Source organism: Uncinocarpus reesii, genomic scaffold (genome assembly GCF_000003515.1).
Source record: "Uncinocarpus reesii 1704 scaffold_2 genomic scaffold, whole genome shotgun sequence".
Classification (NCBI taxonomy): Eukaryota; Fungi; Ascomycota; class Eurotiomycetes; order Onygenales; family Onygenaceae; genus Uncinocarpus; species Uncinocarpus reesii.
Genome location: NW_003052499.1, coordinates 3,405,690 through 3,427,333, shown reverse-complemented (window position 1 = coordinate 3,427,333; position 21,644 = coordinate 3,405,690). Strand labels below are relative to the sequence as shown.

Sequence of the window (21,644 nt, the reverse complement as noted above, 5' to 3'; positions counted from 1 at the left end):
GAAATCCGCGAGCCGTTTCACAAATTGGTCTTAAGAGGCGATTTGTCGATCCTCGGGTTGTTGCGGTGGCCGTTTGAGGGGTCAGGATAGATACCGTCCAGAATCTCGTGCGGAGTCGATGGGCGAGAGCAACTAGTTACTGCTCGCAGCCGAGCTCATGAGAGAGGGACGAGAATGTGACTTTCAGCAAGAAACACGCTGCGTTCCGGTGACCGCGACTTTTGTCTTTCATGTGAGTTTGTTCATCATACCATCATCCAGCCATCCGTCAAGGTCCATCAACCGCCGAAAAAGTTGTTTTTGAGCAAGCATGTGCGTTTGTTAGTGCCCTGTGGCACTGGGGAGTTCCATGGACGCTCGACAGCGTTTCCCCAGACGGACTTGAAACTGGGGAAAAAGAGGATTCTGGCTACTGCGTAGAATGCCGCTAGGAGATCGAAATCCCGAGGAATCTGGCGAAGTTTTGCATTTCTGTGGCCTGCGGTGGGGTTATCGCATCGCGACCAGGCTGTGATGCTAAGCTTTATGGTCTTTTTCCCTTGAAAAAAGCCATCAGGATACATGCCTATTGGGCGAATGCTGATGCTCGAGTCGGACGATGGCCGGACAACAGACCTCCAACGGTTGTCGACAGAGTTCAACCATTCTGGATTGTTCGAAAACTTCCGACGGTCGCTGGGTCGAGACTGCTCTCCACTTGGTCGTGAAGCTGGCGGTTTTGATATCTTATGATTGTGAATTCTGATGGTGATTTTGATACTTGACCTGGGTGACACTGTCCCTGAGAATAACTGATTCTGTTATCATGAATCATTATGGTCAGCTCAAGCTCTCATTTGCTCGCGCTGATAGACTACTATCGGTTGCGTGCCTCTTGACCTTTTACTATTACTCAAATGGGAAATGGAGGTGCAGGAGGTTCCCGTGTCTTTCATCGACGGTCGTCGATAGGCCCGTTTCATTGGAGCAGATCAGCAGACGATGCTTGTCATCCCATGACTGTGAAGTTACAATAAAGATAAAAACTTTCAATAGTCGGTTGATCAGGTCCGCCTCCCCCCTGGGGAGCCTTGGAAGCTGGATTTTAGACGCGTTGGGCAATTTGCGAACCTTGCAAAACAGACAATTGCTAAGTATAGAATCCCAGGAAGTCATCCCTCGAGACTCTGGGTCACGACCGCATTCCCACAGGAACAAATATACATATTGCAATTGAGTCTGATATGAGGGGCCTGGCCGCGGCGAAGAGATGCCACAGCCCAATAGAGCACACCTGTTGCACCGCATACTGTCGGAGCAGGGCAGGGCAGGGCAGGGCAGGGCAGGCCAGCTGGGAGGGGCTATACGGTGAGCCAACAGCCTTATACAGGAGATCCCATCTCTTCTCGCACCTCGAGACCGCCAAGTGCTGGCCCTGGAGCTCCTCCGGCATGCAATATTATCTCGCTGCAGACGGATGAAAAAGTCTTCAGACACGATGCCTATCCTCGTATGTAATAATTATAGATTGGCGCGATGTTCCGACTATCAACATTGCTTTTGTCGATTCGCATTCACCGCATCGTCATCGATTTTTCTCTGAGGAATAATATGGGTAAACAACGCTGCCTATATCCGCTTCGAGTACGACGCCCTGGTGGGACAGCGGAGCCTGGGCTGCGGTGTTGGTGTTGGATGAGCTTCTGGGTCTTTGTCCTCGGTCGATGTAACTTTTGGCCAGCACGCTGCAAGGAACAGGAACCTGACACATGGGAGATACGGGCTATCCCTGAAGTTAAAGCTGTCCGTAACGGGCAATAGGAGACCGCTGCTATGAACATCTCTGCTGGATGAAGTTCGTGAACCCGAATGCATCAGCCGCTGATAGACTCCATCACATTCTTGCTGCTGCCGATCCACGAGCGAAGCGCTGCAAAAAGTGCAAAGATTACCGCTCCCCAATACCGCTAAGACGGGCCTCGTCCGGGAACTCTCGGTGGCCGCTGGACCAATCCGCCCGCGCACACTGGAGCGCGCCCCCTGTTCCAGCGGCATGGACGCCGACCCGCGCCTTTCCTGGTTCGGCACTAGCCCGGCGGGGGCCCCACTACCGCTATCCAATGGGAGGGTTGGACAGCCGGCGGATCCAGTGCGCGAGGGCCGTGATTGGGCCGCGAGCCAGGGGCCACCCAGCATCCCGGGTTTCTGTACCTGAGATTACGACGCGTTCCGTATCGTACAAACGGCTTTCGAAAGATACGTAATCTATCTCCAGTGGGAATACACGCCAAGAGCCCCGCGGTAATTAATCGCGCTTGTATGTGTTTGGTAACATGGGATGTTTGGTAAGATAAAACCCACAATTGAGAACGATGATGCGAGTTCACATCATCGATTCTGTTTCACAGGGCACGACGGCCGTGTTCTGGTTGAAAAGAAAACCAAGCAAGCCCCGCGGTCAAGGGAAACACGCCCTTAGCAGGAAGCGAATAATTGGATTGTTGACCAGGAAGCGTCCTGCATTCTTTCAGTTGCATTTGCTGTGCAGGCAGTCCATTGTTGCATTGGACACATCTTCCAAATTTTGGCCAGTGCTCATTGGCTGCACTGCTCAAATTCCCTTGAGGGTTTTGAGGCGACGGGCAGGGTTATCGTCCGTTTCTCAGGTCTCTTTTTAGAACATTTTACGGGTCAGTGGGCTTCCTTTTTTCTTTCTTTACCCTCTCCCTCGTTCGATTCCTCCAGGCCCCCTTTGTTGAGAAGGCGGGCTTCCGACTTGGACTTGGGTGTTTTTTCCCCCAAGGTCCAAGGATGGGCTCGCATGAAAATCAATAAAGTGCAGGTTTCACCAATGGACGAAGCGAGCGTCGAAAGGGTGGGAAACGGCACTCAGCAAGCGAATAAGGAGCGCCCTGGCGGCTTATAGCGTCAATATCAGCCCGTTCGGTGCATGAAAGATTCTGGTTCCGTTCCAGATGCGCGCCAGAGGAGCAGTGGTCAACCAAATTATGCTCAGAAACTCCTCACTAAACCTCACTAGCTAACCAATTGTTTCGATACAGCCCCCGTACGTGTGTGGAGAGAGGTCTATCAGCGGAATAAACTGGAGATCCAACTGCGCTTTTCGTCTCTTCCTCAGAAGCTTGCAATTAATCGGGAATCGTAATCAGAGCACGAGTCTTATTTTGATGTGCTTTCTTTTTTGTCCCATTCCATTCGCATTTGAAAAGAAAACATGCCATCCCAGCGCTATACATAGGAGCGGGTTTTTACCGTCCATAACCTCTCTGATTATTATAGATTTTTTTTTTTTATCGCTCTCATTCCCTCTCTCCATCTCATCTCTCCACGCTCTCTGTAAAAGGCCTCATCTGCTGCCTGTTCCTTTTCTCCCTTTGTCTCTCCTCTGTGCGCCAGTCCAATTCGCATCTTGTCTGATCATTCTTTCATCCGTTCCTTGTTTGAAATAGTCCTGCGCTCAATCGAGACAGGTCCGCCCGACTGTCTCTCTTTTTGCTGCACTCTTTTCTTTCCCTGGCCCGACTCCAACGCACGGCACGAGCTAAATATCAACCCCTGCCTCCTGCTCTTCCTTCCTTGGCCAGTTTTCCATCCCTTTCCCATACATTCTTGCACCCCTGGCGAGAGTCCCGTCCTTGGAGTCTCAATCACCCGTGAATCCAAGCAATTGATCTTCCCTAGTTCCGCCCAACCCTGGCTGGTCCAAAGGATACTACCGGGGTTTTTTTTTCCTTTCCCTCCCTTTTTTTGAAATCAACGTGTCGACCCTATTCCTAGTTGGCCCGAATCTGATAACCCAGTTTATCCATGACCCCAGTTCTCTGTTTGGGGACAGGATCCAGGGCTGCTGCTTCCATCCCCCGGCCTCTTCTCGCGTGGTCGAATGCGGAGGAAACATCCACGCCCCTCTCCACAGCCAAAGAACCCCTTTGCCTTGTGAACTGTTAAGGAGATCGTGCTGCCATGTCGTTTCTTAACCTCGACTCGACGTCCACCTCTCCTCGACCCAACACCGCTTCGTCGCAGTCCCTCCTTGCCTCCTCATTCTATAATGACCGTATCTGTCGACAGACCCCCTCTTCCGTGTCATCACCCTCAACCTTGCCAGACATTTCTGCAGGTATCCGACTACGCTCCAGAACCCACAGCCCGAAGCGGTTTTCGGTCTTTAGGAATCGGTCTCGCAGCAACACTGCCACCTCAACCTCCTCTTCCTACCAGTCTCCTGCTTCGTCAATGACTTCAATTGATGCTTCATCACGGAGGTCTTCTCAGGACGGCCGTTCGTTGTCCTCGTTCTTCTCGCCTGCGGAAAAAGAAAGCCTCACAAAGTCGTTGCTCTCTCGTGGCAGCCGTATCCTGAAGCGTCAGGGAAGCAAAGCCAGCCTTGTGTCCCTGGTGTTGGAGCAGGAAGAAGAGATGGTTAAGGTCAGGAGCAGGGAGAGAAGTAGGGATATACTTGGGTCGAAAGAGAAGGAAAAACAGAATGGGCCAGGTCTGTTCCATCGGAGCCACAGGTCAAGATATAGTGACATACGTACGTGGAATCTCCCCCCTCCTCCCAATTCTCCGAAAGCGTTGCTCCTTTCCCCTCAGCTAACTCGACTTCTTTTCGGTAGAGGAATTTGTGAGAAAAAACATCTCTGAGCCATTCAACTTCCAGCACGTTACCCACACCAGCCAGAGCCAATTGCCTCCCATCGAATACACGCATCCGCACGACTTGGCCACCGAGTTTTCCATAATCCGAGCATCCCAGCGACCCGGCTCACAGCTCAAGGGCATCCGAGCTGAAAGCCTCTTTTACCGAAACTGCTCTTCAGACGACTTGTCGACAACAAACCTTTCGACATTGGCCCCTGATTCGCAATCCCTATACACAAGAAGCCCACCGCATTCGCCCATCCGCACAATGACACCTAGTTCACCGAGACTGCTGAACCACAGCCGAGCTTCCCGTTCGGTCGAGAACTTCTCTCGTCCGGTCTCGAGGACGAATAAGCCAACATCGGCACCTTGCATCATACCGCCGCCTCGCGTCTCATCTAGATCTGCATGTTCCCGGCCGGCCGACCCGACCTCCCTGACCATCGATGCGTTGTTGGGCATCGACTCTCCATCCACAGGCCAAGAACAGTATCCCTCTCACTTTGAGGCCACGCGACAGTTTCCAGACGAAATCGTTCACGCCTACACCACCGACGACTACAGCCCAAAGATCCCGGGGCCGTCCCCCGTCGATCACGTGTCGGGGCTGGCCAACATTCCAGAAGAAAACGAGTCTTGGCGCAACAGCCGCACCCAGGTCACGGGACGAGCGGACTCGCCGGCTAAATTGCATCATCAACCATTGTATCTGCTGACGGTGGACTCGGTGCCTGGCGCAGATGATGCCCACTCACCCATAATCGCTAGTCCGGAGAGTAACCATAAGCAACTGCGCGCCACCAACACTCTGCGGCCCAACCAAGAGCCCTCGGTGGAGATAGACCGTGTCCTGGAAGACTCGTGGGAAGATGACATCGATTACTGCTATGAACACGCAGCGGAATCGAATTCAAACTTTGATTGGCAGCGAGTGTCCTTTGAGGAAGTCGAAGAACGTCTGGCTGCAACTTCGCTCAGAGAGACAGATGTGACAGCTCCCAGCCATGAGTGTCCGCAGCGGCTCGGTCCATTTCAGAGCTTTGGGCCCTTTGAGGAATCCAAGTCCATTCCAACCACGCCAGAACCGCAGTTATCACTGTCTTTCCCGCGTCCCGGCAGCGTCAGCCCTGGATCGGGAAACACTTTTGAATATTTTAACTCTCCCGGAAAAAAGCTGCGTAAATATAAGTCTGATGTCTTCCAGGTCCTTGGGCCTCCACTTGAAGATAGACTCTCGCCGTCGCCGATGTACGGAGGTATGATGCCTGACATCCAAGAGAGTGACGAGGAAGTTGTCTATGCGCAGCCAGATGACTCAACCGCATCCACGCGCAACAGCTGCTCGCCGCTCAGCAAGTGCAATTCTCAAGAGAGCATGATCTTGTCTCGCGCAGCGTCCATCGCCAGAAAGCACCGTTCATCCACATCAACCAACAGCGTGCCGGATTTAATTCATAGCCCGAATGGCAGCCGTGAGACCGTTAACCGCGAAGCCTCAAATGGCGCAGTCGAACAGGTAAAGGTCTTTGCACCTCGATCTCCCGCACCTGGCATCCACGCCCGGTGTAGCAGTCTGGCTCGAGACGTCGTCCGTACTACAGCGGGGACTTCCAGCGACACGCAAAGCTTCGAGAAGCCTTCTGTCCCTCTAGCCCCTTTTCATGATCGTGCCAAATCAGCATCCATCCTTGACACTTTCGACACCTCCAAGCATGGTGGCCCAGCCCTGAGAAATCGACCACCAGCTTTAAGTCGGGGGGCAAACCACCGCAAAACACGGACTTCATACTCTTTGTTCCCGACCGCTGACCCACCTACACCCAAATAAAGCCCTTTCTTGATGCATTTTGATCTTGCATCAAGTTGTCTGCTATCCCGCAACAAAAAAAAAAAAAAGAAAAGAAGAAAAGAACCTGACAATGGTCAGAATTGCTCTTTTTGTTTCAGATAATTGGTTGCTTCTCTTTATTCACGCGTTCGCTTCCCCGGTCCCTTTTATTTTCTTTGATACGGCTTCTCTTTACGGAGAAACCGTGGAGGCTGCTTTCTCGTTTATCAAATCTTTCAACGCTGTACGACTTGATGATCCACATATTTTGGCATATATTTTCGCCGGACCTTCTGGTAATGTCTTTCGCTATTGTTTTATTTTATTATCCCTGGCTTTTCTTCCGATGTACGGAATAGCCTGTTTCACCCACCTTGGGCTAGAGATTTTGGTGGTCGCGCTTCGAATGCGCGGCCTTGATATCCCATAGTCCTTCCGCCTTTTTCTATTTCCTTTTTGTATCAAAACCATCTAGACGGTGCTTTCGGCTCATCGCCAGGCGCATCAACGGTCACACGATTTTCCTTTCTCATCCTGACACTTTCAACTTGATCTTGTCAATGTGGATCTGTCGACGCAACCCTCCCATCGCAGCCTTGTTTCTGCGCTTCCTTTTCTCATTTCCTTTTTGCATTGGTGGGTTCTTAAAACTAAACATAGACACCGGACGGATTTTGGAAAGCGGTTTATTTTTGCTGGTGTCTATTTTCTGCATTTTGTTTTGAATCTGTCGTTGGCATGTTGGGCTGTTGCATCACTTGGTTTACACTCGTTTTTTGGGAAAAGTAGGATCCTGAAGGGGCGGAAAGCTGTGTTATGGTGAACGAAAGTCGGGAGATGAACGGAAGGAGGGTGTTGTTAAGCGGGAGGATGGGAGCTGTTATGCAGAAGTCGGTAGGACTGAAGCTGGAGGTTGTTTAAATAGTCAATCGCAATCGACTGGTTTGCTTTGATCAGGTGCTTGTTTGCATTGTGACGTAATGATGACATAATCTGGTTTGGCTTAGCTCATCAATTCCGGGATGGCAAGCCGCCATGACCTTGAGCTTCACTCCATCGCCAACGGCGACATCAAGGAAGACCCTTCTAGTCGTTTGGTAGGAGAGATCATCCAGAAAACAGCCATGGCTTCCTCACCTACATCAAATGCGCTAGTTAAGCGGAGCTCGGATACTGACCTGATGCCACCTCCGCCCTTGAAGCGCATCAAACGCCCGCCAAAAGTTCTTGACGAAGACGACTATACCGATGCACTGTCGCACATCATCGCAAGGGACTTCTTCCCCGGGCTTCTTGAAACGCAAACCCAGCAAGATTACCTCGATGCCTTAGATTCGAAAGATAAACAATGGATCGCTGCCGCAGGGCGCAGATTGTCGGAAGTCATGACCCCCGGTCGACAGGGCCGGCGAGGCGTGAGCTTGTCCACTCCGATGCGCACCCAGCGGCCGGAGGATACGCCCAGGCAGTGGGGCGGGGATACGCCGATTTCTGTGTCCTCCGCCGTATCCTCATCCCAAACTACGATGACGGAAAGTACGATGAAGATTGATGCGGCCAACATGAGTCTCGGCGCGTTTCAGGCGAAATATACAAGCGAGGATAACGAGTCGTTTAATAAGCTTCTTGATCGGCAGAATGAGAAGCGAGCGGAGAAATATGCGTGGATGTGGAGTGGGAATAAGATTCCGACTGCAAGGCAGATTGCCTACCGGCGGAAAGAGTCGGAAAGGTTAGAGGGCCAGAAGAGGATAGAGGGAAGTAGGGAGCTTATCAAGACGGATCTTGATGCCCGACCCGCGAGACCGGATGCGTGGAAACCAAAGGCTGAAAATCCATTGATGTTTACCCCTTCGTCGGTGGAAGATACGCATGAGACTGTGCAACAAAAAGCTGAAGCCGCTTCGCGCGCTGGGCCGAAACGAGTTCTATATCATAACACGAGGGTCGAACCCATATCACCCGCAAGCAATGATACCCTCAATGCACCCCCGCCATCACCCTCAATTTCCGCCATTCGCGATGCCATTGCTGGCCGGCCACGGCCCACAGATTCGGAGCCCGGTTTCACTGGCGGTGAAACACCTCGAGTAAACGGCTATGCGTTCGTCGACGAAGATGAACCGGAGCCACAGCCTGCCTCCGTTGAACCAACTTCAGACGACGAAGACCCGCACCTTAGATTCTTGGCTGCATCCGCATCGTCCACCCCAAATCCTTTCAAACTGCAAGAAACCCGCCGTCGTGAAGCTTTGCACCATCGCATGGTTGAACGTGTCGCGAGGACTAAGCGTGTTGAAAAGACCGCTAGCATCACGAAGACGCCGGTTCCAAGATTTCCTAGTAGTCCCATGGTGGGATTCGGAGGGAGGACACCGGGTGGCGGAGCCGGAACGAGTAAGGCTGGTTTAACGCCTGCAGGACAAAGGCTGTGGGCAAGCGTGGGGAATAGCACTCCCCGGAGGGCGGAGTTGGGGGGTGCTGGCGGAACGCTTTTAAAGAACATGTGGACGCCGACTCCTAGGAGGAGTAAATAGGATTGCTTGGGTTTTTATGGGCTAGATTTGGCCTAAAGTCTGGAGAATAAGCGGAGATACCCCTGGATGATAATACTTTTTCTGCTCCTAAACTATAAAATGGACTGAAGTCGACTGGATATTCTGCGTGAAAGCAGATTTAGACAGCCGTTGAGTTCTATTTTCTCTGTTTTATCCAATATTCTATACAACAATATTACTAGGGATCCTCCCAATGGCGTTCAAGCCAATAGTTCGAGAAAACGTTCTATGCACAGATAATATAGAGTGAAACCGATAAGACAATATGAGAACCGGTGACAGTATTTACGCAGGGTCATCCAGAAAAGAAAGGAATGCAAAGGCCGATAATAAATAAAAAGAAAGAGAAAAGAGAAATTAATTAAGTCAAGCATAAAGTCCCCAGACTAAAGCCCAGAAGCTCAAAACAAGACCCATGCTTGCCCCCATGCTCCCGATCCTCGACGCAGCGCCTTTCATAAAGTAAGCAGCCCCCAAGTAACTACAAGTAACATCGCCGTTTTCACTCATCATCCCGTAAGAATTGTTCAGCCATTGTTTCGTTGGACAGACAAAGCCAAGTGCGCTAGGGCAACTTTGTACTAAATCATAGCAGACCTCACGGCACGGTAGCACCTCTTTATACGGCCCCGGTTTGATCTTGGAGTCGATTAGGGGGTTACGAGAAGAGTTTGTCAGGACGTTTTGCCGCAACTCGTTATCTTCTGGCAAGATAGTTCCGTTTAGAAAAGCTTGGCCTGTATTGCGAGGGAGGAGAAAAGGAAGGGTGCTCGAAAAGTCCTGGCAACGAGGGATCGTAACGGCACAAAGCCAACTCTTGTATGCTTTCTCACAGTCCTTGCAACCCCGCGCTAGAGAATACATCGAGGTCGAAGAAGTATTGCATGGAATTTGAGCAAGAGAGAATGTGAAATTTTCATAAACGCTGGCGGCGTAGTTATCGTATATGGTCTTGAGCTCAGAAATGTTAAGAGCGTTATTTGAAGGAACGGCATAGGCAACTTCGCGGCAGAACTCAAGGTCATACACAATGGCGCAATTATCATCTAAATCGAATGTTAGAATAGATAGACAGGTTGCAACCCAGCTGGGGATTCACCTGATTTAGTGGTAAAATTCATCGTTTTCCAGACCTTGCCGCCTCCACCGACAACCCCGTTTCCTGACGCGGTTGAGTTCCCGCTCATAGCTAGAATCCCGTAGTACCTTGAGCTCTGATTAAGTCCTGTAACATAAAATTGTTCCTTCGGCTTCAGTCCTCTATCTATCATTTTGGCTTTGATGTTGCTCCCCATTCGTCCTATCTGGGCATTTTTGCTAAGTCCACAATAGGACTTTTGAATCCCAAGAATAGCTGAGTGATTCATGTTATGGGCAAACATTGTGAATGGAGGAGGGTTGAGGTTCATCCAATCTGTGTATGACTGGGCACCCTGTTTAGCTTCTGTCGTAGCATTGGTTTGAAGCAATGCCGCTTTGTTGTCACTGTCAACAAAATATAGGAAAGGTGTGTCGGGCTCCAGGCTGTGGAAAGGCGCGTCTACAGAAGCCGCAACTTCATAGTTGTATATCCCGCCATATCTCTGATGTGTGGGAGCAAAGATACCGATATACACATCTCCTTCGGCTTCGATTTCAACAGAAGCAAAGCCATCATCAAGATCAACGGATCTGACATTAGGAGTATTGGGGCCAGGTTCTTTCACGGAGCTATCTTGTGAGTAAAACAGTCGAAGCTGTGGCGGGGAAGAATCATCCGATCGTTGGGTTGTATTCAAAGAGGGTTGAATACAAGTGTTCACTGTAACGTAGACAACGGTTGCTCGGCGAGACAGATCACCGTCAGGCTTCATATCCTCTTGGAATGAACTCCGATCTGACTGCGTAGCCTCGTCATTCGATCGCACAAATGCCGGGAGTCCTGGAGTCGACGGAGACTTTGGACCTGTCACAACCTCTTTCGGGATAACCCAGTGTTGGGTTTCCCCCATATCGATATTCTTTAGTCGCGGCTCATTGTTGGCGAGTGCATCAGTCCCATCGGGCGCTCTTTTTGCCAGAGTAACATTGTCCTCAGATACCACATTCACAGGCTTTGGACCCAACAGTCCCAACGGTATGTCCAAGTCTAATAGAATAGGGTGGTTATGGTCTTCGCGTATTATCGAATCGACGTCAATCGCATACGCGAACCGTATATTTAAGGGAACGAGGTAGAGGAAAAGGAGAAAGAGGGTGGCTGCTAGACAGGCGGCGAATCGAGCCTGGAGAGGAGTGAGTTTCGGACAAGGCATTCGAGAAGCGAGCGTCAAGAACGGAGCACAGAGCTAAAAATGAGTGACCAAACCGGAGGTCAAAGGAGGTCAGGCCGGGTTCCGGCTCGCATGTCAGTTGATGCCTTCAAAAGCTTCGAGGATAGAAAGGCATAGAGTGTTCTCCAGGCTGGTTTCAGATTGTTGACTAAGGACAATTCCATTGGGCTTCCCGTTGAAGGTGGCTATATCGAGCGCATATTCATGGCGGTAGATCCTCCTTCTGATTTGCTTGGGGTAACGAGCCCAGGATCAACCTCGACCTCAAAAGCAATCAACCTGGAGTTGACTCTGAAGGCAACCAGAAGCGGTCGAGTCTCAAAATTATCACGTAATATCTAGATAAGTTATATTTAGCAGCCCCTGACTCAGCCACAGTGGCGCTGTTTAGTCATCACACCTGCCACTCCGCCCATCTTCGGCGCCAACCTGACGATGTCGCTGTCTTGCGCTTGGAATTCTTTGAACCACACACCATCATGCCGCGCGCAGAAGTTGGAAGCACGAAATATATCGCCAACAGGCTGAAATCCAAGGGCCTTCAGCGTTTACGATGGTACTGTCAAGTTTGCCAACGGCAGATGCGCGATGAGAACGGCTTCAAGTGCCACACGCAGTCCGAGTCGCATGTCCGTCAAATGCTCCTCGTGGGCGAAGACCCAAAAAAGTACATCCAGGGCTACTCGAATGATTTCCAGAAAGATTTTATCCAGCTGCTAAAGACGTCCCATGGCGAAAAGCAGGTTCAAATCAATCATTTCTACCAGGAGTACATTGCCAACAAGGAGCATATTCATATGAATGCCACGAAATGGTCGAGTCTGACGGAGTTTGCGAAATATTTGGGCCGTGAAGGAATATGCCGAGTGGAAGAAGGGGAGAAGGGCATATTCATCTCATGGATTGATAATAGCCCGGAAGCGCTGAGACGGCAGGACGCGATTCGAAAGAGGGACAGACAAGATCGCGGCGACGAGGCGAGAGAAAAGAAATTGATCGAAAACCAGATTAAAAGGGCTCAAAAGGATAAAGGGGCTGCAGGTGCTGAGGATGAAAGCATGTCAGAGGCAGCAAAGGAATTACAGCGAATCGAGGGAGAGAAAATTAAACTGAATTTCTCATCAAAGGCCGCAACGCAGCCAAGGTCGCGGTCCCCATTCGCCTCCGAAAAATCGGATCAGTCAAAGATAGACAGTGGATCCGACGCAAGGAAATTGGAAACCCCTTCGTCAGAGTCGACACCCGCGCCTACGCCCGCGCCGGAACCTCCGACTCAGGCTCAGAAACCCGCCATTAAGCTTGGGTTTGGAACTTCCAGTTCGAAGCCGAAGAATGTCTTCTCGTCAATGTCGAAAAAGGGAGCACCTTCCAAGAAAGCCGAACCGCCACGCAAGCCGTTAAGCGCCATTGAACGAGTTATGAAAGAGGATATGGAACGGAAACGCGCGAGGGAAATGAATGCATTCAACGGGTCTAGTATGAAGCGGCCAAAGATATCTTGATGGACTAGAACGGTCACGGAATTCACGGAGTAAACACGGCCTGCGGCGTACGGTTTTCTATGGTATACCGGGTGCTTCTTACGGTATTGGGTCGTCAATGATGAGATTTTGATACTAGGTAGAGACCAAGCATTTTTATCAGCAGCTTTTAGTGTATGACTGCGAAAATGACTAGCAACTGAATAATTAATTACAACCACGATCAAAGATAATATAAGCACGAAAAATAAACACAATTTTACTAGCATTATAGGCGGGCAACAAAAAATGTTCAAGAATAGAATCAAATGAAGGCCAGCATCCCATGAGATACGCAGTCATGGTTCACAGCAGTCTAAACCGCCGTGCCAACACAACACTGGTGATCATGATGGCACCGATGACACCAAGGATGCCAAAGAACCATGTCAAACTACCTCCGCCACCGCCAGGCACAGGGACGTTCATTCCAAAGAGACCGCAAATCAAATTCAATGGGACCAAGATACTACCCAGGAAGGTAATCTTGCTCAGGATCCGATTCACATCATTGCCCAACATGATATTTGTCACATTCAACTGTGCCAGATAGTTGCTGTGGGATCTGCTGAGCATCTTTTCAAAGTGGCCGAGATTCGACATCATGGTAACGACGTGGTCCTGAATGTCACCGAGGTATAGACCAATATCACCGCGCGGAGTCACCGAGTATTGTTCGTTGCAGCGTTTGGAGAAGCCTCGAATGACATCCGCTTTGCCGCCTAGCAATCGCATCAAACTCATAACTTTCTTTCGAAGTCCACCAATTTGCGGTAGAAAAGCCTCAAAGTCTTCCACGCGGGCAACATAAACATGATCTTCAATCGCCTCAGATTCTCTCTCCACGTCGCGAATTACGGGACCAAAGCTGTCAACAATGTCGTCGCTGGGACGATGTTAGCCTGCGTATCATATGATCACGAAACCAAGGGGCGCTTACATCATGGCATAGCAAATCCAGTCACTGCTGAGTGAGACATACTCTCTCAATTTCCCAATCCTCTTGCGGACGTTTGCAGCATGTGGGTTATCAGTAAATGAGAAGGAAAGTACACCCTCACGGAACACAACCATATAGACATTAACAGGTTCCAGGTAGTGTTCACTTGACTTGTCAATCTGATAGAAGGTGCGGAAGCAGACAAAATAGTACAGCTTGAACAATTCAACCTTCTCGCGTGCCTCTTGGGTTATGATGTCCTCAGCGGTGAGAGGATGGATGGAAAAGGCGCGGCAAATCGCCCCAAGCTCTTCTTTGTTAGGGTTGATGACATCCAACCACCACACTCCTCCTTCAGGACCAAGTTCGAAAAGGTCACGGAAACTGTCACCCGGGAGCACCAAATCACCCAGCTCAGCGGCATGAATGGTGCTTTCAAATTCAGAAGAGAAGAAGCTAAAGCGCGTGGGGTCGTTTTCATTCTGGAGCACTTCAAAAAGTCTCTTCTCATCAACAACATCCACCGGCGCCCCACCAAGTTCTCTTGCAACTGCATCTGCCTTGTCAACAAACTCAGATGAAGACTCCAGAGGACTTCCCGACTGCACAGCAATATTGGAATCGTCCGTTTTGTGCGCTTGGGGTCGCAAATCGTGGAATATTCGGGGATGCTTGCTTTGCGAGCTCATACTATGCTTACGTCTGCTGGTCCCATTCGTTGGCGGAGTCGCCCTTTTCGAAAGGGCTACAAATTCTTCGAGTTCTTCGAAATCGATAAGCGACGATTTTCTGGATTCTTCATGTGCTGGGAAGCATACGTCTCCACCCTCACCCATATTGACCCGCGGGTCTACACTATCCGCCCGAATGACACTTTCATTACTGAAGGTGGGCCGCCGGTGATGCGTGCCAGCAGACACAGTCCGGTGCAAGAGAGCCTCAAGATCGGCTGGGCAATGACTTTCAAGGGTATTTGCGCGTTCACGCCGACGAGGTTCCGCAAATGCATCCACCGAGTTTGGCGGCGAGGATGACCTGGATGAAGCAATTGACGCCGTGTCTTGATTGGTTCGGTTGCGTCTGTGGGATCGAACGGCTGCAGGGCTCACTGACATCCGTCGCCCTCCAATGCGTTCAAATTCTTGGATCGACTGATCATCATCATCGACAATGGCATGTTCAAAATCCCGCACTTTTAGGGAGCCGTCGAGCAACGCTTCCTGCACGTGGTTGAGAGTTGGCGGCTCATCTGGCTGAGAGGTGACGACCTGCGGGATAATTGGCCTATTTGTGGTACTTTCGATGGTGTCTGCTCTCGGCAAGGACTCTGGTTGAAAGCGATGGTCGTCGAGTTCGGGGACGGGTGTGCTATACCTGGTCTGGCACTTGTCGGATCTCGGTGATTCGCTCATCTTGCAATGCAGTAAAACGGGACTTCTCTGCCGTGCGACGAAACAGGTGATCTGAGTATCACAGTGGGTGGGAAGGGGGGGGGGGGAGCGAACGCCCGGAAGCGCTCACTCGTCCGGATTATCCAAAACGGTTAGTGGCTGGGAGCTTGTCGCGAAACAGCGTCCCTGGCCCTATGTACTTCAGCCTGACCCTCGGGAAAGGGCCGGCTGTATCTGCTGTGCACCTATTCGGCAGCCAAATCGCATATAGTGCTGAAGCCCAGTTATGGGGGTCGAGTGTCTCCCCCGCCGAAGACCCTGAACTTTGGGCCTAGAAGAGGGTGAATGAAAGAGTACTGGGCGTAGTTAATCCCCGCCAACTTGAATGTTTTGGCCGAATAGGAGCTGAAGAGCCCCAGGGTTGATGTGAGGGCGAGAGAGTCGGAACGAGACTGCCTGCCGAAGTCCCAGCGACAGAGGCACTGATTCTCAAACCGGCCGGGGACGGGAGAAGCGATGGAACCTCGAGCGACAGACTTACAGAGGGAACAAAGATAGGGAGGGTTTGACTGGTGCAGTCAGAGAGTGGTTGAACAGACAGAAGAAAAGTCTGCAGCAAGCAAGTGGAGCAGGAGCTGGAGGAAGAGATCGTGAGGTTTTTCTGGGGGGGAAATTTCGAGAGCGGACGTCGACGGTCGGTGTTATGTAAGCCGTCGATGACTAACGGCGGTTCCCAGGCGGCACTGCAACTACGCTGACTACGGACGGCGGCCAGGCGGATTACTGTGCTGGTCTAACCTGTCCAGGCAGCTTTCGTTGCCGCTCGAAGCCGGACTGGCAGTGGCTGTCAAAAGTTGGCTCTTCAAATCGCCAGCGGTGGCCTGGGAATGTGATTGAACTTCAGTTGGCAAAAAGCCCTTTGATGCTGGTGGCGATCCCTGTAAGCAACAGTTGCAAGCCTCATGACTTTGACTGCCGAGTCGCGTTCAATTGCCCTTGCAAAGGCCTTGGCTGGTTCCACTCGCCACTGCGTTTCTTCTCGGCTCATCAGACTGACAGACGGTCAGGGATTTCGTCGAAGAACAGGCCATGCCAAGTCCGGGCTACTGCGCTTTGGATGAGATCAGATGGCTGGAGAACGGCGGCGGGAGGACAGAGCATGCGACCCTGGGGATGGTGCAATTGGCTTCCCAAGCCCGTCATTATGATTCCTTCTTCGCTTTGCTACAATCATAGTTACATCCTCCGTACGTCAGAGGTTCTTGAGCAAAGATTATCTCCTAGAGTTTGCGGAGGATTTTGAGCCATCCACCGCCCTTCTTTCACCCCAAGCATATGCATCCCGAAGATCAGGAAAACCACCTGTCCAAGCAATTTACCTGCAGCTTCTTTATGAGCTTTGGCCAATAATGCAGCCGCTCTTTGTTTGAGATCTAATGTCGCACAACCCTCCGCCTTTTCGGCTCTTGAAGGCCTTCAGGCATCTCGGGTTCTAGGCCTTGCAGCCTTCTGCTCCTTCTTTGCACCGCAGTATCTGCTGGTTGTCGAATTAAAACCCGTGCAGCCACAGGTGGCATCGTAGCGAAGCGTTGCATGTAGTGTTGTGTGATGCCGCTATCGTTTCCGCCGCCTCGCTGCCAATGGCTGTCTTCCACGGAAGCTTGGTTGTAGATGTGGTGCCGATGTCTTCCACGGCTTGCACTGTCGCGGTGTCTTGGCGGACTTGGACACTGGCTTCGACGGGCTCTCGACTTGCTGGATGTGGCACTAATAACGCCTGTGAGATTTGGAGTGGCATCTGTGAGGTTCTCCCAGTACGAGCTTGTGCTACTGGAGACAGTTGGTCGCTGGTTGGTAGTTACCAGCTCCTTATGCCCGGTTCCAATGTCACAAATGTCACCAATTTCGCCGCCGTTCGCACTTTCGCATTTTACACAGTCTCCTTGGCCATTACGTGCCAAGTTTGGCTGCATTTCTTCTATCGGGGATGGAGATGGCGGTTCACTCGCAGCTGGAATTAACCAAAGGTTAACAGGAGAAGAAGTTGCAGACCATTTGGATGCGCTCGTTTGCCGATTGTCCGGTGACGGACCATCATCCGGCATCTCGCCAACGGCCTCCGGCTTTATGCTCCTACTTTGCGCTTCAAGTTTGACCGGAAGCATCAGTGGAGAGCATGCCGGCTCCTCTTTCTTAACTCTTAGCTCGAGGTTCTCCCAGTCGGGATCGTGGTAGTCCCAAATATTGGAATATGGGCCCAAAGCGGGAGATCTATCCACGCGAAAGCGTTGAACCTTTCTAGCGATACGGGCCGTACGTCCGGCTTGGAAGGGTAAACAAGGACTTAAAAGGAGCGAGCGCACTCTGATGGAATACGATGATATGTTGCCCTCGTCGAATTTGTCCCACGCGCTTTGACTCAAAATGTTTTGAATGTGTGACATGGGGATCGAATGCACTGTTGTATATCGCGGGTATCGTCGTGGATGGCAACGCTGTTTATACCAGCAACAACCATATTTGAACGAATAATCGTCTTTACCAGTTGCATCCATACTAATATTTTCAGGGAGCCAGCCTTTGAACAGAAAAGCTATCAAACTCACCCCCAGTTCAGGCAATGCCTCTCCCTTGATAAAAGGCTCCCCTCTCCAAGGTCTGTGTGAAAAACGTGCTGCATATGCCACATGAGCAATTTCATGCACAAGTGTAACTGCACACATAAAAACGGCCTGCGAATATCTCATGGTGGGTTGTTCCTTTCCTTTGAAGTCCTCCAATGCGTTCCCATATTGAGTGGCAAGGTAAACTGTCATCTTACGACAGGGAAGTCCCTGAACCTGATCCCTCTTTGTCGATTCTTCCCAGCATTCAACATCCTCTTCGTCTCGGACAGGTTCGTCCGGCTTTATTCCCGCATCCTGGGGAACTGTGAGCCCTTGGCGGCCAAGGGATGGCCACATGACGGCGTCTTCTTTCCATTCCATGTGTTGCGCGATTATCTCAAGGTGCTTGAAACATTTTTGTAACTGATTATCAGTAGCACTTTTCTCCAGCACAACATATTCCCTTTTTGCATCCAGCCTTAGCGTTGGTATTATTGATGCCAGGAATGGCCCAGCCACTTTAAGCAATTTTGTTGCTAGTATGAAGCTTGGCCTAAATACATCATATCTCTTGGTATTTTCTTTCAATTCAGGCCATCTTTCGTGATGAAAAATCGGATGTATTGGCCCCTGTAGATCAGGAGTTGTCGGATTTTCAACATCTGCGGACCTTTCAGCATCATTCAACTTTTATTACGAAGTCTCCGAGGGTATCTCTCACCTATGATACCAAACTGCTCTAATTCTTCGAAAATCCAGTGTTCTGGCGGTTTATCGAAAGCGTTCCCTTGAGAAGTCCCTTCCAATTCTTTTCCCGGAGCACTTGGAGGCACCTCGACACCAGTCTCAACTTTGATATTATGCTCCATAATTCACCAATGAAGGAGCAAGAAATCCGAAAAAGGAAATTTATGACCATTGGGAATATTCCCATTTGATTAAGATCTTAGCTAATTCTGAGCACGAGGTATCGTGATCGCTCATCTTTAGCAGCTCGGTTGGACTCGACGGCGAGATCGTGACTTTATAAAGCAAAGTGAGTCAACTGGCTTTCACCACATTACAGACCTGGGGTAGCTATCTCAAAGAAAGGTCCAGGGCCACTGCCAACAAGCTCATTGGAAATAGTCAATGATAATGAGGTCATCCAAAGGGAGGTAAGCTCCGACGCATCGGACGCTCTCATTTCCAAGTTTTGCCTTGATGTGCCCTTGTCTATGCACTTAGCCGTTATTTGTTTAGTAACTCTAGAGAGGGTGAGAGGTCTATTCGAAATTCATTTGCGATAATCTGCACCTTGGTGCTAAGGGAGAATCCCATGCAAGCAAGCGAAACTCCATAACCCGGAGGTACCATTGAGAGATACATTGAGGAGATTCCTGGCAGTCATACCTAAGAAACAAAGCCATTAATGTAAAATATATCTCCAAGGGCTGGCTCCTTCATCACCGCTCTATTCAGCGCCAAGCCCGCGACCTGGTTGGGCTAAGTCTCCGGTCCAATCAACAGCAACCCTGACATGTGACCTCATGCCAGATCTCAAGCTTCCGATCTCAACGGTCGAGGGTGACTCGCCGATATCCAATGCGCGCCAATAAACAAGGCGAACCACTAGTTATTACTCGTCAAAATGGATGAGATCCTCGGTCCCTTGCAGGATATTTTCGAGGGCCAAATAGTACGTTGACGACCCCAGTTCCCAAGAGCTCCCCTTACTCCTCGAGACGAAACGGAACCTAACTAGGAAACCAAATATAGGACTTCCATGGCCAGTGGCTTGCTGAAATATTAACAAACGTGCTACTAGTCGTCTTCGGTGTATGTTACCCCCTTTATTTTTTTCTTCGTTCCGCCATCTCGAACTCCGCACAATCACCTCGTATCTGGCTAGATTATTGATGTCGCAACGTGTAGGCCATCGGGTTCATCGCCGGTTATATCTACCAAGATGTCTTCGTAACAGTCTTGATCGGGGCGGTTGGAGTGCTAGTAACGATATTTGTAGTCGTGCCGCCGTGGCCAATCTATAATAAGCACCCAGAACCCTGGCTGGTCCCGGGTCTGGGAGGGGTGCGAGGGGGTGGGATTGTGGTAGGGGATGCTAAAGTGCGCTGAAATATTGTGGATTGTTGAGCTTAAGAATGTGGCACAAAATACAGTCAGTTCTGATGTTATGATCTCAGAATGAATAGATTGACTCTGCACTGCTGAGAAGTGGTTGCAGTGAATGAAGTGCAGAAACCGACATACGCCCTGCAAGCGGGAATCGAAAGAAATAGTGCAAAGAAGTCTACAGCATATGGACTGCGTGATTGAGTGTTTTGAAGTCATATATTCAAACTCCTTGCCTTGTTACCTGTGATGTCGCCGTAACACCGACCCATAACCCGCAATAAAATTCAGGGGTAGCTACTGAAGAACTTTGATTCCGTTACCGCAGCAAATACGTAAAGGACCGGTTCGTGTCGTAGTAAGACGTGGTTGAAATGAATAGCCATTTATCGGCCATATTTCTGGAATTCCCAGTCTCTGTTATCTAAGGGGCACACTTGTCTCGTCCTCAACCATCGTGAAATGCAATGAAAATGGAAGGCATGCTGTAATGGGTGCAAAGTAGTCTAATTAGCCAGGGCTTTCATACTGAAGCAAATGAAAAACAAAAACGAAGAGATGATACGCACATTGCAGATTCCCCACGCAACAGTACATTCTTCTGCTGTTGAGGACCCTTGGTTCGCCTGACACTCGATACCTGGGAATAGTTGTCAGCTATACTGGAGCCACTAACCGTTCGCAAAGAAAGCACTTACAGAGATCCATGATGTGGTTTCGACAGATGGCACAGTTGTCTACAACAATATCCCATGCCCAGAGCGCGACGGCGTTCCACTGAAACGTTACACAGTTAAGCTTGCGAGAAGTGTAGTACTTTGGCAGTGTATCATACCTTTTTAACCTCAAATCGCTTCTTGTCAGAGCTACCTTCAGCTGTGCCTGATTTAGAGCTCTTAGTTGTGGGCTTCGATTTCGCTGGTGCCACGGGGGCGTCTGTCATTTCAACGTCCGCCATGATTTGGGCAGCAGCAACGAAGGTTTGGGATGCAAAACCGAGTGCCGCGAGAAGAGATGTTATCTGAGCGTGGGGTCGGAGCTTTGGTTGAGGTTGGCCTCAAGGCTTTCTTTGGGTTCCTCTTTCAAGGATGGCTCCCCGCCGACTAGGGAATGTTAGTTTAGTTTCCATTGTGTCATACACAGCCGGAAGACTCACCAGCAAAGAGAATAAGCTACTTCCGCAAATCTTAAAAGATAATCCCCAGCTCGGCGTCGGAAGTAAACTGGTATCACGATAAGCAACCTTGGAACCCGTCCCACCTGTCATGGCAGCCGTGGGTGCCTGTCTTACATAAGCGGCAATTACGTCGATCCGGATATTTATATCTCCGAGGTTCTAAATCAAACTGGGCAAATGAAGCAAACAGACCAAACACGGCACTTGATGACACAGACAATTTCGCCTCCACCAGTGATCATCGTGATCGTTCTTAACCGCCTCCCGCCTCAACACACCCCTCAAAACACACCCGACTTCACAGACTTCCTCTCACGGTGCTTCGACTTCCCACACCTTCACTTCTCCGCCGCCGATTAATAACTATGTCTAGGGAATGCACCTCCTTCTTCCCCGCGTTGATTTCCTTCTCAGCTATTGCAAACTCGCCTCAGTTCCCAGAATCTTCGTCCCGCCTAAAACGACTCTTTGAAACAACGACACCAGGCTGCTCTATTCTGTGATTATCCTCGAAGCATACCCTTCAATCCACGTATCGTTTCGGTTTTGGAAC

The 21,644-nt window shown here is 50.3% G+C and overlaps 9 protein-coding genes across 9 annotated transcripts; 5 read left to right on the top strand and 4 right to left on the bottom strand.

Annotated features, from left to right (window-relative positions):
• Positions 1-1,477: 1,477 nt before the first annotated feature.
• On the top strand, positions 1,478-2,243 carry UREG_04153 (uncharacterized protein; the record flags this gene model as incomplete). Its single annotated transcript, XM_002544590.1, is given in 3 exon segments — positions 1,478-1,489; positions 1,507-1,782; positions 1,836-2,243. The coding sequence occupies 3 exon segments, from the start codon at positions 1,478-1,480 to the stop codon at positions 2,241-2,243; spliced, it is 696 nt and encodes a 231-aa protein (XP_002544636.1).
• A 1,720-nt stretch (positions 2,244-3,963) lies between these two features.
• UREG_04152 (uncharacterized protein) lies at positions 3,964-6,475 on the top strand (the record flags this gene model as incomplete). The annotated part of the gene is made up of 2 exons (XM_002544589.1): positions 3,964-4,495; positions 4,620-6,475. The coding sequence occupies 2 exons, from the start codon at positions 3,964-3,966 to the stop codon at positions 6,473-6,475; spliced, it is 2,388 nt and encodes a 795-aa protein (XP_002544635.1).
• Positions 6,476-7,497: 1,022 nt separating this feature from the next.
• UREG_04151 (uncharacterized protein) lies at positions 7,498-9,012 on the top strand (the record flags this gene model as incomplete). The annotated part of the gene is made up of 1 exon (XM_002544588.1): positions 7,498-9,012. The coding sequence occupies one exon, from the start codon at positions 7,498-7,500 to the stop codon at positions 9,010-9,012; it is 1,515 nt and encodes a 504-aa protein (XP_002544634.1).
• A 387-nt stretch (positions 9,013-9,399) lies between these two features.
• On the bottom strand, positions 9,400-11,327 carry UREG_04150 (uncharacterized protein; the record flags this gene model as incomplete). Its single annotated transcript, XM_002544587.1, has 2 exons — positions 9,400-10,079; positions 10,133-11,327. 2 exons carry the CDS (start codon positions 11,325-11,327, stop codon positions 9,400-9,402), a joined length of 1,875 nt encoding a protein of 624 aa, XP_002544633.1.
• A 497-nt stretch (positions 11,328-11,824) lies between these two features.
• Positions 11,825-12,847, top strand: UREG_04149 (uncharacterized protein; the record flags this gene model as incomplete). Its single annotated transcript, XM_002544586.1, has 1 exon — positions 11,825-12,847. The coding sequence occupies one exon, from the start codon at positions 11,825-11,827 to the stop codon at positions 12,845-12,847; it is 1,023 nt and encodes a 340-aa protein (XP_002544632.1).
• A 324-nt stretch (positions 12,848-13,171) lies between these two features.
• On the bottom strand, positions 13,172-15,217 carry UREG_04148 (uncharacterized protein; the record flags this gene model as incomplete). The annotated part of the gene is made up of 2 exons (XM_002544585.1): positions 13,172-13,751; positions 13,848-15,217. The coding sequence occupies 2 exons, from the start codon at positions 15,215-15,217 to the stop codon at positions 13,172-13,174; spliced, it is 1,950 nt and encodes a 649-aa protein (XP_002544631.1).
• Positions 15,218-16,629: 1,412 nt separating this feature from the next.
• On the bottom strand, positions 16,630-18,671 carry UREG_04147 (uncharacterized protein; the record flags this gene model as incomplete). Its single annotated transcript, XM_002544584.1, has 2 exons — positions 16,630-18,464; positions 18,524-18,671. The coding sequence occupies 2 exons, from the start codon at positions 18,669-18,671 to the stop codon at positions 16,630-16,632; spliced, it is 1,983 nt and encodes a 660-aa protein (XP_002544630.1).
• Positions 18,672-19,432: 761 nt separating this feature from the next.
• On the top strand, positions 19,433-19,917 carry UREG_04146 (uncharacterized protein; the record flags this gene model as incomplete). The annotated part of the gene is made up of 3 exons (XM_002544583.1): positions 19,433-19,480; positions 19,561-19,620; positions 19,717-19,917. The coding sequence occupies 3 exons, from the start codon at positions 19,433-19,435 to the stop codon at positions 19,915-19,917; spliced, it is 309 nt and encodes a 102-aa protein (XP_002544629.1).
• Positions 19,918-20,300: 383 nt separating this feature from the next.
• Positions 20,301-20,857, bottom strand: UREG_04145 (RING-box protein 1; the record flags this gene model as incomplete). Its single annotated transcript, XM_002544582.1, has 4 exons — positions 20,301-20,399; positions 20,484-20,554; positions 20,613-20,691; positions 20,750-20,857. 4 exons carry the CDS (start codon positions 20,855-20,857, stop codon positions 20,301-20,303), a joined length of 357 nt encoding a protein of 118 aa, XP_002544628.1.
• Between the last annotated feature and the right edge of the window lie 787 nt (positions 20,858-21,644).